The following is a 12,692-nucleotide window of genomic DNA, read 5'->3' on the forward strand; positions in this document are numbered from 1 at the left end:
TGGAGCTCAGTTCTGCTGTGAGCGGGCTGCAAGGGGCCCAGCGGCCTCACTTCTCCAGCCTGTCTGCCCCCCACGTATACTGGGCATCGAACATACGCTGAGCACATGGACTGTGGAGCCGGGTGGCCTGGCATAAATCTTAGCTCTATCCCTCCTGGAGGCAGCACTGGGCAGGTGATTTCACTTTCCTGTGCCTCAGCCGGCTGCCATGCAGAGCAGGGACCAGAGGGCAATGTGAAGGTGAACTGCAACACCAAACAGAAGCATCAGGGCAGCACCCGGCACAGTGAGGACAAGGGGTGCTGGTGAGAATTCGCCAGCCAGCCAGCAACACTCCTGCCTTCTGCACACCGGCCTGGTTCTGGGCCCTGGGCAGGAAACAAGCCCCATGGAGCCCCTACCTAGCCTGATGGAGAAGACAAGTGTGTCAAGTTTCCAAGGCAGGAACTGGAACAGGAAGCTCCTTCTCAGAGGGTGGTCTGGGGAGGTGAGGAGGTGGCACCAAGCCAGTACTTGAAAGATATCCCTGGAACATGGACTATCCCTAGCTCCGAGAACACGCACTTGGCACGTGGCTGTGAAATGAAATGGAGGGAAGGAGGCAGCCATGCAAAGTGCCAGGAGGGAAAGGAATCGGGCAGCTGAACAGCATAGCAGAGGCCCTGAGCAGGAGGGAGCCTGGGTGTCTGCAGAAGGCCCAGCAGGTGTGCTGGAGCTGAAAGCCACAGAGGGGATGGAGGAGGTGGGCAGGCCCAGAATGCACTGGGTTGCCTGTGCCGCCGTGTTAGGATTCACATCTTAACACCACGGGAAGTCACTGAAGGTTTTATGCAGAGATGCCAGGATCCAACTTCTGTCTCAGGTCAGCAGCTGCTGTGTGGGCGAAGAGGAGGCAGCATGAGACCACGCAGTTCTCCGGGCAGGAGGTGCTGGCGGCAGAGGGACGGAGAAGTGCCAACAAGCAGGATTCCCGGGGGCAGCCCCGGGTGGGCACTTTCACATTGACTTTTTCCTTTGCTCTTCATGACAGTCAGGGAACCGAGCCCCACTGAGCCCCACTGATAAAGTGGCACAGTGCTGGTCTGATTCCAGAGCCTGGGCTCAGCTCTGAGACACCCTGCTGAGCAGGACGAAGCACATCCCAGAGGGAAGCCCAGGACACCGGAGGTGGTGTCCCCCTCACAGCTTGAGGAGTAACAACTGACTGCTGGTCTGATGATGGATGGTGGGGGAGGGCTCTCCCTAACTGGGGCTCTCCTCTGACCCCCAGGGGTGTTTACAGCCGGAAGAAATCTGAGGACCCTCTCTCTTCACAGACACCCTCAGACGGCTGAGTTGGTTAATCTAGACCCAGCCATGCTGATGGGGAAAACCCAGAGGGTTCAGATCTTTCTTTTATTCTATAATGCCCTGTGCCTCCGTTTCACTATCATTATCTCTGTTTAACAGGCGAGGAATTATCTCCTAGAAATGTTGTAAGGATAAATTAATATATATAAAGATCTTAGAACAGGGTGTGGCCAGCAGAGAATTAGTTTAAGTTACTCGTTTAGCTATTCAACAAACATTGACTGAACTCCTACTTATGTTTCCAGCACATATAAATAGACAGGAGCTGTGAAGAAGAGAAGGCAGGGTAAGGGTAACAGACACAGGGACAGGCCAGAACACTCCAAGAAGGTGATATACACACATATATATTTTTTTTTGTTTTTGTTTTAAGTCTCACCTGAGGATATTTTTCCATTTACTTTTAGATAGAGTGGGAGGGAGGGGTAGAGAAAGAGAGAAACACCAATGTAAGAGAGACACACCCACTGGTTGCCTCCCGCACGACCCCAACCAGGACTGGGGACAAACTGTAACTGAGGTACGTGCCCTTGACTAGAATCAAACCTGCGACTCTTTGGTCTGCAGGCCGACATTCTAACCGCTGAGCCAAACCAGCCAGGGCGAGAAGGTGATATCTGAGCAGAAACCTCACGGAGTTAAGGAGAGAACCATAATGCTATCTGGGAGAACAAGATCTAAGCAAAGGGAACAGCAAGTGCAAAGGTCCTCAGGTAGAAAGTGTGCTTGGCTTGTTTAAGGAGCACCAAAGAGACCAGTGTGGCTTAAGTAAAGAAACTAGTGGTAGGAAATGACTCTGGAGAGGCCAGACCACGTAGGGCTTTGTAGAATATGGCACTGCATTTGGAGTTTACACCAGGTGGGACTAAAAGCCACTCAGAGTTCTAGGCAGAGAAACATTATAAGATTTACATTTAAAAAATCACCTACTGACCGGCTTGGTTCAATGGTTAGAGCATCAGCCCACAGATCAAAGGGTTGCAGGTTTGATCTCCAACCCCAGTTGGGGGTGGGCATGTGGGAGGCAACCAATCAAAGTATCTCTTTTGTAACAATGCTTCTCTCTCTCCCCCTCCCTCCCTCCACTCTCTCTAAGAATCAATGGGAAAAATATCCTCAGGTGAGGATTAACAAAAAGATCACAGTAATGTAATACACTATTAAGCATTCCTGCCAAGACCGGGGTCAGCAAACTTATAAATCGCCAAACAGTAAATATTTTAGGCCACACGGTCTGTCACAACTGCTCAATTCTGCCACAGCAGGGAAAAGCAGCCACAGGTGCTTTTGTTCCAATAAAACTTTATTTACAAAACAGGAGGTTGGGCTGTAGTTGGCCAAGCCTGCTCCAGACCTAATTCCAGGTTTACAGAAAATACAGGCACTGAAGACCAAAGTAAACAGTGCCAAAAGGCAGTAAGATGACAGGAACAGCCCATCATCTCGGCTCAGCGGTTAGAGCGTTGGCCTGTGGTCCAAAAACCCGGGTTCGGTTCCCGCTAAGGGCACATACCTCAGCTGCAATTTGTCCCTGGCCCTGGTTGGGTCGTGCAGGTGGCAACTACTCGATATGTCCCTTTCACGTCAATGTTTCTCTCTCTCTCTCTCCCCCCTCCCACTCTATCTGAACAAAAAGAAAATGAAAAAATGTCCTCGGGTGAGGATAAAAAATAAAAATAAAAAGATGACGGATCCACAGTGCGGCATTCTACCAGCCTGGCTCGTCTATAAGAAATCAACATCATGGGGCGGCAGAGGGGAAGAAAAAGAACCAAACTATTAAAATAGATCAAAGAGACAACATGTACCTTGAATAAATCCTGGTTTGCCAAACAACATTTTGAGGACAAGTGGGTAAATTCAAGTATGGGGAGGATGTTACTAAATACACAGGATAAAGAATCACCTCAGGTGTAATAATGGTATCGTGACTCTGCAGGAGAACGTCTTTGGTGCTGAGGTATTAAGGAGGCGAAACACAAGTTCAAGATTCTGCACAAGATGCAGATGAGGCAAACAGGGCAAATGCTGAATTGCTGAATCAGGGTGCAGGAACCCAGACCTTCCTTTATTCACTAAATGTGTGCTGGTAGTAAGCTGGCAGGCTGGGGGCAGGGAATCCCTGCAGCAGCCCGGGAGAAGGCAGGAGAGGCTCCTGGGAGCACTGAGCAGGTCACTGCAGCACCAGGGCAAGGACCAGTCACCAGTGCGGCCGTCGGCCCTCCCCAGGCGTTGGGACTGTGAGGACAGCCCAGAGCAGGCTCTCTTTCTCTGGGTTTCTGGCTCACACTTCCCTGGGGAAAAGGTCAGGAAGCTGGGGTTTGGTCTCTGAGCAGCCCCAGCTGATTTGCCCCAGGAGCAGCGGCAGCTGCTAAGAAAAGGTGGGAGGTGGGGCTCCCCCTACCTCTCGGTCAGAGGGGACTCCTCCCCACAATGAAGAGCATGGTATCCTACTAAAATGACAACCAGAGTGGGTCTCTTGCCTAAGAAAACACTTAGCCGGCTCCTACTGCCCCTCTTCCAGGCTTGCACACTGTGTGCCAGGTACTGCTGAATCAAGGGCTTCCTGTTTGTCATCCCCTGAACCTTTTAGCAACCCTGTGACAAACCCCAACTGATTCACCACCTGTCAAGCCCGGTGGGAACCTCTGTCCGGAGCCCAGGCCCTGGCGGAGCTCACCAGCTTCAAGGTTCTCCACCGTTCCCCTTCCAAGACCTCTGGCCCTTGATTCTTCGGTGACATAAAACCTTCGATGGTCCCTGGAATGACACGCTGTCTCACTCCAGGCCTCTACTTATGCTGGCCCCTTTTCCTGGAGTTGCCTCCTCCTTCCTATCTCTGTGGCCAGTTCCTTCCTACCTATTCTTCCACACTTAGCTCAATACCCAGGTCCTACGCACCTACTGGTCTTAACTGGCTTTTACTGGCACAATATTACGTCTTGTGATACTGCTTTGTGTATGCTCTAGAAATGCACTGTCCAAGTGGGTAGCCACTAGCCACATGTGGCTATTTATATTGAAATTAATTAAATAAACTAAAAATTTCATTCTTCAGTTGCACCAACCACATTCAACGCTCCACAGGCGCCCTCTTGGGCACGCAAGTATAGAACATTTTGATCACGGCAGAAAAGTCTCTTGGATGGCACTGTTTTAGGATTCTCCAGAAGGTCAGCTGAATCCTTATCCCACAGACAAACTAAAGGAGTATTTCTCAAAGAGAGGCCCAAAGAGACAAAGTAGGGATAAAAATATTTGCCACTCATTACAAAGGGCTAAAGCTTCCTAATACATGTAGAACTTTCAGAAATAATTAAGAAAAAGACTACCGCCCTGGCCGGTTTGGCTCAGCGGTTAGAGCGTCGGCCTGCAGACCAGAGAGGCCAGAGTTCGGTTCCCACGAAGGGCACGTACCTCGGTTGCGGTTTGTCCCTGGCCCCAGTTGGGGTTGTGTGGGTGGCAACCAGTTGATGTGCCTCTCTTGTATCGATGTTTCTCTCTCTCTCTTCCTCCCTCGCTCCCTCCTGCTCTATCTGAAGATAAATTCAAAAATGTCCTTGGGTAAGGATAAAAACAGAGAGAGAGGGGAAAAAAAAGACTACCCAATAGGAAAACAGGCAAAGGACATGAACAGATGGTTCAGAAAGAGAAATCCACATGGCTCTTAAATACGTGAAAAAAACTCAAACTTACCCACAGAGGCAAGGCCCATGAAAACCACCCCGAGGTGCCATTTTCCTCTGATCAGATGGGTAAAATCCAAACGTCTGAAAACACAATGCTGTGTGGACACTCAGACATGGTCTAGTAGAAACATTTCTCAACATTACAAACACATATCCCCTGTAACCCAGCAAGCCTCCATCTAAGAATTCATCTTACAAATTTAACAGCACATGTGTGAATGAGACAAACATATGTACTTCACTGTGGTGTTGCTTGTAACGAGCCAAAGACTGGAAACAACCCCAGTCACCATCCATAAAGAACCGCTCTACAGCCCTGGCCGGTTTGGTTCAGTGGTTAGAGCGTTGGCCTGCGGTCCAGAGAGACCTGAGTTCGGTTCCCGCTAAGGGCACGTGCCTCGGTTGCAGTTTGTCCCCGGCCCTGGTTGGTCGTGCGGGTGGCAGCCAGTCGATGTTCTCTGTTCATGTCCTTTCACATCGATGTTTCTCTCTCCCTCCCACTCTACCTGAACAAAAAATGGAAAGGTGTCCTCAGGTGAGGATTAAAAAAAAAGAACCGCTCTACAAACTTGGGAGTATATAAGTGCAGCCGTTTAAACAAAACAAGCCACAACTGGTGTGGCTCAGTGGTTGAGTGTTGACCCTAAGAGGTTGCCAGTTTGATTCCCAGTCAGGGCATGTGCCCAGGTAGTGGGCCTGATCCCCAGTGGGGGGTATGGAGGAGGCAACCAGTCAATGTTCTCGCTCATCGATGTTTCTATTTCTTTCCCTCTCCTTTCCCCTCTCTCTCAAATATCAATAAAGAAAAATAAATCAATAAACAAAGAAAAACAAAAATGCAGCAGCAGCTTGCTATAGACTGAAGCAGAAAGATCCCCCAAGATAAATTAAGTAAAAAAGCAAGTTCAGAAAAGTGTGTATACAATGCTACCTTTTGTGTAACAAGGAGAAACAAGGGCATAGGGAGTGAAGGTCTCAATCCAAGTGGGCCTGTGCCCCGGAAGAAGCCCTTGGAGGGCACATAAGAAGAGCAGTTTAGTCGGGGGGGGGGGGGCGGGGGGCAGAAGGCAGAGAGAAGCTTTCACGAAACACCTTACTATATTGTTTGATTTTTAGACTAGGTAAACCTGTATCATCTCTTCTGACTAATTAAGTCTCTGGACTGCCAGCCTCAAAATCAATGGAGATACTCACTAACAACACAGCTCCCTGACCCTCCACAGATCTCTAGACAGTGAAAGGCCCTGATGTGGCCCGAGCGCCATCCTGTTAACAAGCTCCGCCTGTGATTCCAGTGCACCCTCCAGTCCTCAGACTGTCCGAGGTCTGAAGACTGAGAACCCCGGCTCCGCCCGGCTTCAGCTGGGAAGATCCTGACACCAGAAGGGCTGGGACAGAAAACTGCTAAGCAGGGGTCCAGGAGAATCTGCCCATCTGCACCCCTTCCCCTCACTCGGCCTGGCCACTCTCAAAGGGCAGCCACACAGAGGCTCAGACTCGCCTCTCATCTGGAGAGTCTACATGGAAGGTCCTCTCGATGACTGTGGTCCACTGCAGGCAGCGTATGACAAATGTGTTGGGCCGCGGTCTCTCAGTCTTCATCAGCTGGCATTCTGTAGGCAGAGGACAGAGACAGGAGGCTGAGGGGGCAGCCCTGCTGGCCTGCAGCCCACGTTCCCCAAGCCACCTCCTATGTGCCAGCCCCGTGCCAGATGGTGCTGAGGACACTTCAGTGACATAGATAGCTCTGGACTTGCCCCATAGGGCTTAAGATCCTGTGTGTGTGACAGCAACTAGACAGTGACAGCTCAGTGATCAGGGCTGTGATGGGGAGGACCCAGGGGCATCTTCTGGAATGAAGGGGCATCTCCACATCGAACCCTGAAGGAAGAGAGAATGTGGTCAGAAGGGTGTGTCATGTACAGAGCCCAGAGGTGCCAGAGAGCCCAGCACACTAGGGAAAGGCAAAGTCTGCTCCAGGTGTGAGGAGTGGAGAAGAGAGACAGGCTGGAGAGATGGGCAGGGGCCTGCCTGCAGGGCTCAGGGGCAGGTGAGGATCCGGACTGTGTCCTGAGGGCAACAGGAAGCCATGGAAGGCTTAAGTAGGGAAGAGGCATGAACAGATTTAGACAGATCCCTCTGGCTGCCTTGTAAAGGGTGAGAGAATGGAGGCCGAAGCTCAGGGGAAGGCTAGGGGTACCTAAGAGCAGAGCCAAAGGGAGGGGGAGGCAGGTAGATAGGCCGGAAGAGGGGCAGAGAGAGGCATCTAGGATGAAGCCGAAGCCTGTGGCTTTAGGACTGGGGGCAGGAGGGCCCTGCCCGAGATGGAGGTAAGGAGTGGAAAGCTGAGAGAGAAAAAGGGAAACAAGATGTCCAATTTGGGCCACAGTGGGTATAAGGACCTAGAGGACACCCAGGGAGAAATGAGGAGGAAGCTGCTCAACACAGGTGGGCAGTTCAGGTGAGAAGCCAGGGCTGAGCGCAGCCAAGGCAGTCACCAGCACACAGGAAAACAATTGGGACAAAGCTTTAAGCAGGACAGAGAGGGGACCAGGAATGGATTCCAGAGACAGCAGGTAGGGGTGAGACTGGGCGAGAGGCTGGAGCAAGGGATTTGGTGGAGAATGGTGGTTTGGGCTAGGGAGTGACAGTGGAGATGGGGTGTCTTTGAAATGTTCTTAGGAGGTGGGACACCAAGGATGTGGTGACCGATCAGGTCAGCAGGGAAGGAAGGAAGCAGGGGCAGAGGGTTGGAGGCAGGACTATGGTTCTGCAAGATCCAGGCAAGGGCTTTGGGCCTGCCAAGCGTTCACTGGCCAGGGTCCAGCTGGAAGGCCCCACTTTGGACACCATGGAGGGGATGGAGGACGTCAGGGTGGCACTGCAATCAGCTGAGAGGGAGGACATAGATGCCTCTAGTTTAGAGGGACGGAGAAGCAGCCTGTTACCAGAGTGCAGAGGCTCCAGACACCAGCCTGAACCCCAGGGCCTGGCCAGCAGCAGCTAGGATCACAGAGACAGTGCTGCCCGGGGCCAGAGGCTGCAGAAACCCGGCTTCTCCCTGCTTCCCACTTTAACTCACCAAAACGACACACAGGTGAAGCAGGGGAAGGCAACAAGGCAAACAGGCCCTGGTCAGGCCCACAGTCCAAGAACAGCCGACTCCCGTGTACCCCCAAGACCAGCCATTCGTCCTCTGAGCACCCAAACTCTGGCCCACCCACCTGCCCCAACAAGTACCTGCAACGGAGAAGTTGTTTAGGGGGGGCAGGGTCTGGTCAGGGGCCTCGGGCCGCTCCTTATAGCCAATGAAAGAGCCATCACTCTTCAGCAGGAAGTACCGGGGCCTCCAGGTCTTGATGTATTCACCTGAACCAAGGCGGGGGAGGGAGCGGTCAGGGCAGACAGCCTCACAGGGGAACCTGGGGGCAGAAGAGTGCCTCTCCAAGAGAAACCCTTGAGGCAGCCCCTGCTGACGAAGGCTGGCGCCAGGCTGGGCCCAGTGATGCAGAGGTCAGGCCTGGCAGGGAGGTGCCTGCTGCAGTGCCCCAGGGCACCAGCTGCCTCAGCGTGTGGCCAGCAGTAAGCCATCCTTGCCAGCACGTGGCCCAGTCCCAGGAGAAGCCCAGGCTTCCAAACACACATGCCCTGTGGCCCTGTAAGGCCAAATCCCATGGGCTGGTATTCACCAGTACAGCGTGCAGGTGGATCAAATGTCAAAACACTGTGCCAGGACGGGTATAACTGTTGCTGCACCCTCCAAGTGTCCCTTGACTCCTTCTATTTGTTCTAACCATGAATATGCAAGCACTCTGTGTATGTATGTACACACGCATGCTCACGCATACACACACACGCACGCACGCACGCACAAACATTTACAAGGACCCACTCCTCACAGGGCTGCTGAAGAAAATGAGATGGGCTGTGAAACAGGTGAAGGAAATTAAGAGGCACAAACTTCCAGTTATAAGATAAATAAGTCACGGGCATGTAAAGTATAGCATAGGGGACACAGTCAATAAATACTGTAATAACTCTGTGAGGTGATAGATGGTAACTAGACTTATCATGGGGATCATTTCATAATGTATATAAGTATCAAATCCCTGATGTATACCTGAAACGAATAGGACATTGTCTCTCAATAAAATAGTTTTAAACAAAATAAAATGCTGTTTAAGTTCTCAAAAATTAAATAGAGATGATGAAACAAAAACGTGTATATAAATGTCCATAGCAACATTACTCATAATAGTAAAAAGTGAAAGCAACCCAAAAGTCCACCAACTAATGAATGGATAAACAAAACATGGCACACCCACACAATGCGATACTATTGATCATAAAAAGAAATAAAGTATGGCCTGGCCGGTGTGGCTCAGTGGACTGAGCATTGTCACACGGACTGAGAGATCCCAGTTCAATTCTGGGTCAGGGCACATGCCCGGGTTGCAGGCTTGATCCCCAGTAGGGGGCGTGCAGGAGGCAGCCGATAGATGTTTCTCAATCACATCAATGTTCCTCTCTTTCTCCCTTACTGTCTCTCTAAAAAAAAAAAAACCAATAAAAATAATATATTTTTAAAAAATAATAAAGAAATAAAATATGGACACACGCTGCAACATGGATGAACCGTAACTTATGGTAAGTAAAAGAACCACACATTAGATGATTCAATTTATATAAAATGCCCAAACTAAGCAACTCTGTAGACATGAACAGCAAGGGTGCGACGGTGCCTCACAGGCGCACCGGGGTGAGAGGAGGGCGGACGAGAGTGGGCAGGACGTGGTAGTGAAATGTGTTGAAATTGATTGTGGAGATAGATGCACAGCTCTGAATACTAAAAGCCACTGAACTGGCCCTGGCCAGTTTGGCTCAGCAGTTAAGAGTGTCAGCCCGCGGACCAGAGAGGCCTGGGTTTGGTTCCCGCTAAGGGCATGTGCCTTGGTTGCAGTTTGTCCCTGGCCCCGGTTGGGGTCGTGTGGGTGGCAACCACTCGATGTGTCTCTCTCACATGGATGTTTCTCTCTCTCTTCCTCCCTCTTTCCCTCCCACTCTGTCTCAAGATAAATGCAAAAATGTCCTCAGGTGAGGATAAAAAAATATTAAAAAAAATAAAAGCCACTGAACTGTACACTTTAAACGGTTGATTTATATCATATGTAAATTATATCTCAAAATGTTAAACACTGTGAGATCGCAACCATAAAGTCCCCAGCTTAGGCCCAGCACAGCGCAGGTACTCACTCAATAAATGCTCTTTATCATCAGCCCACTGTGCAGAGTGTGCCAAGCCCTCAACGCACACAGTACATGTGAGATAGGATGGCAGGGTGGGCTCTGAGCTATATTTGCCAGAGTGTGGCCACCAGTAAGTCACTTCACTTCTGAGTTTTTGTTTCCTCTTAAGGGGCTATCCATTAATTGGTACTGATGACAGTGATGGTGATGATGATGATGATTAGATAACACTATAGTGGTACTTTGTGCCACATACTATCCTAAGTATCTTGTAAGTTTTAACTTACTAAATTCTTTCAAATTTAGATACTAAATGACTCCATGTATATGAAGTTCAAAAACTAGCAAAACCTCAAATTCAGTAACAGATTAAAAGGATTATCCCAGAAATGCAAGGGTGATTCAATATATGAAAATCAATCAATGTAATACACATTAATAGAAGGAAGAGCCCTGGCCAGTTTGGCTCAGCGGTTAGAGCGTCGGCCTGCGGTCCGGAGAGACCCGGGTTCGGTTCCCGCTAAGGGCACGTACTTCGGTTGCAGTTTGTCCCCGGCCCTGGTTGGTCATGCGGGTGGCAGCCACTCGATGTGTCCCTCCACGTCGATGTTTCTCTCTCTCTCTCCCTTCCTCTCTCTCCCTCCCACTCTATCTGTACAAAAAAAATGGAAAAATGTCCTCGGGTGAGGATAAAAAAAAAAAAAAAATAGAAGGAAGAAAAAAAGACACATGATCATTTTGATTGAGGCAGAAAAAGCATTTGACAAACTCCAACACCCTTTCATGATAAAAATACTCAGCAAACTAGGAATAGAAGGGAAGTTCCTCCACAGGATCAAGAGCATCTATGAAAAACCCACAGCTAACATCATACTCAGTGATGAAGGACTGAAAGCTTCCCCTAAGATCAGGAACAAGACAACGATGTCCACTTTCACCACTGCTATTCAACACAGTATTGGATGTTTTAGCCAGAGAAAAATAAAAAGATAGTCATCCAATGTGAAAGAATAACTATCTTTATTTGAAGACAACATGATCCTCTATATAAAAAATCACAAAGAATCCACAAAACAATTACTAGAACTAACAAACAAATTCAGCAAAAGAACAGGCTAATAAGTGGTGTTCCTATACACCAGTAGTAAACAATCCAAAAAAGATTAAGAAAACAATTCCCCTTACAACAGCATAAGGAAGTGAAAGATTGATACACTAAAAACTACAAAACACTGTTAAAAGAAATTAAAAATCTAAAAAATGCAAAGACATCCTGTTCATAAATAATGCAAAGACATCCTGTTCACAGATTGAAAGACTCGATATATTTAAAATGACAACACTGTCCGGCTGGTGTGGCTCAGTGGTTGAGCGACGACCCATGCACCAAGAGGCCTCCAGTTTGATTCCTAGTCAGGGCACATGCCCAGATTGTGGGCCATATCCCCAGCAGGGGGCATACAGGAGGCGGCCAATCGATGTTGTCTCTCATCGATGTTTCTATCTCTCTCCCCCTCTCCCTTCTTCTCTCTCTAAAATCAATCAAGAAAAAAGAAAAAAATTTTTTAAAATAAAATGACACCACTACCCAAAGCAACCTACAGATTCAACACATCCCCTATCAAAATTCCAACATCCATTTTTGCACAAATAAAAAAGCCAATCCTCAAATTTACATGGAATTCAAATTCAAATGGCTAGGGGCCCCAGCCAAAACAACATTGAAAGAGAACAACAAAGTAAAGAACTCACACTTCCTGATTTCACCACAAAGCTACAGTATCTGAATCGGTGTGGCATAAGGACTGACATACAGACCAATGGAACAGAATTGTTAAAAACAAACAAAACCCCACAGACACCTGATTTTCAACAATAGTGCCAAGACCATTCAATGGGGAAAGACTAATCTCTTCAACAAATGGTGCTGGGACAACTGTATACACACACACACACAGTTGGACCCCTACCTCACACCATATAGCACACACAAAAATTAACTCAAAAGGATCTACTTATATGTAACAGCTAAAACTATAAAACTCTTAGAAAAATACATAGGGGTAAATCTTGACCTTGGACTTGGCTGGCTAGCTAAGTGGGTAAGAGTGTCATCCTGATATGCCAAAGTTGAGGATTCAATCCCCCATCACAGCACATTCAAAAATCAACCAGTGAATGCATAAATAAGTGGAACAACAAATCTATTTCTCTCTCTCTAAAAAAAAAAAAAAAAAAAAAATCAAATTTTTTTCTAATCCTCACCCGTGGATGTTCTTCACTGATTTTGGAGATAGAGGAAGGAGAGAGAGAGAGAGAGAGACAGACAGACAAACCCCAATTGGCTGCCTCTTACACGTGCCCCAGTGGGATCAAACCCACAACCTGGGTATGTGCCCTGACTGG

General features: G+C 48.8%; 1 protein-coding gene across 2 annotated transcripts in view; it reads right to left on the reverse strand.

Annotated features, from left to right (window-relative positions):
* The window catches only part of AKT2 (AKT serine/threonine kinase 2), a 51,621-nt gene that overhangs the window by 14,423 nt on the left and 24,506 nt on the right, over positions 1-12,692 (reverse strand). For both annotated transcript variants that reach the window (XM_036274207.1, XM_036274206.1), the window contains exons 3-4: positions 8,280-8,408; positions 6,541-6,652 (exon numbers count right to left, since the gene is read on the reverse strand). In XM_036274207.1, the coding sequence (XP_036130100.1) occupies positions 6,541-6,652; positions 8,280-8,408 (241 nt within the window). The remainder of the gene's footprint in view (positions 1-6,540; positions 6,653-8,279; positions 8,409-12,692) is intronic.

The sequence above is a fragment of the Molossus molossus genome, unplaced genomic scaffold (genome assembly GCF_014108415.1).
Source record: "Molossus molossus isolate mMolMol1 unplaced genomic scaffold, mMolMol1.p scaffold_m16_p_21, whole genome shotgun sequence".
Lineage (NCBI taxonomy): Eukaryota > Metazoa > Chordata > Mammalia > Chiroptera > Molossidae > Molossus > Molossus molossus.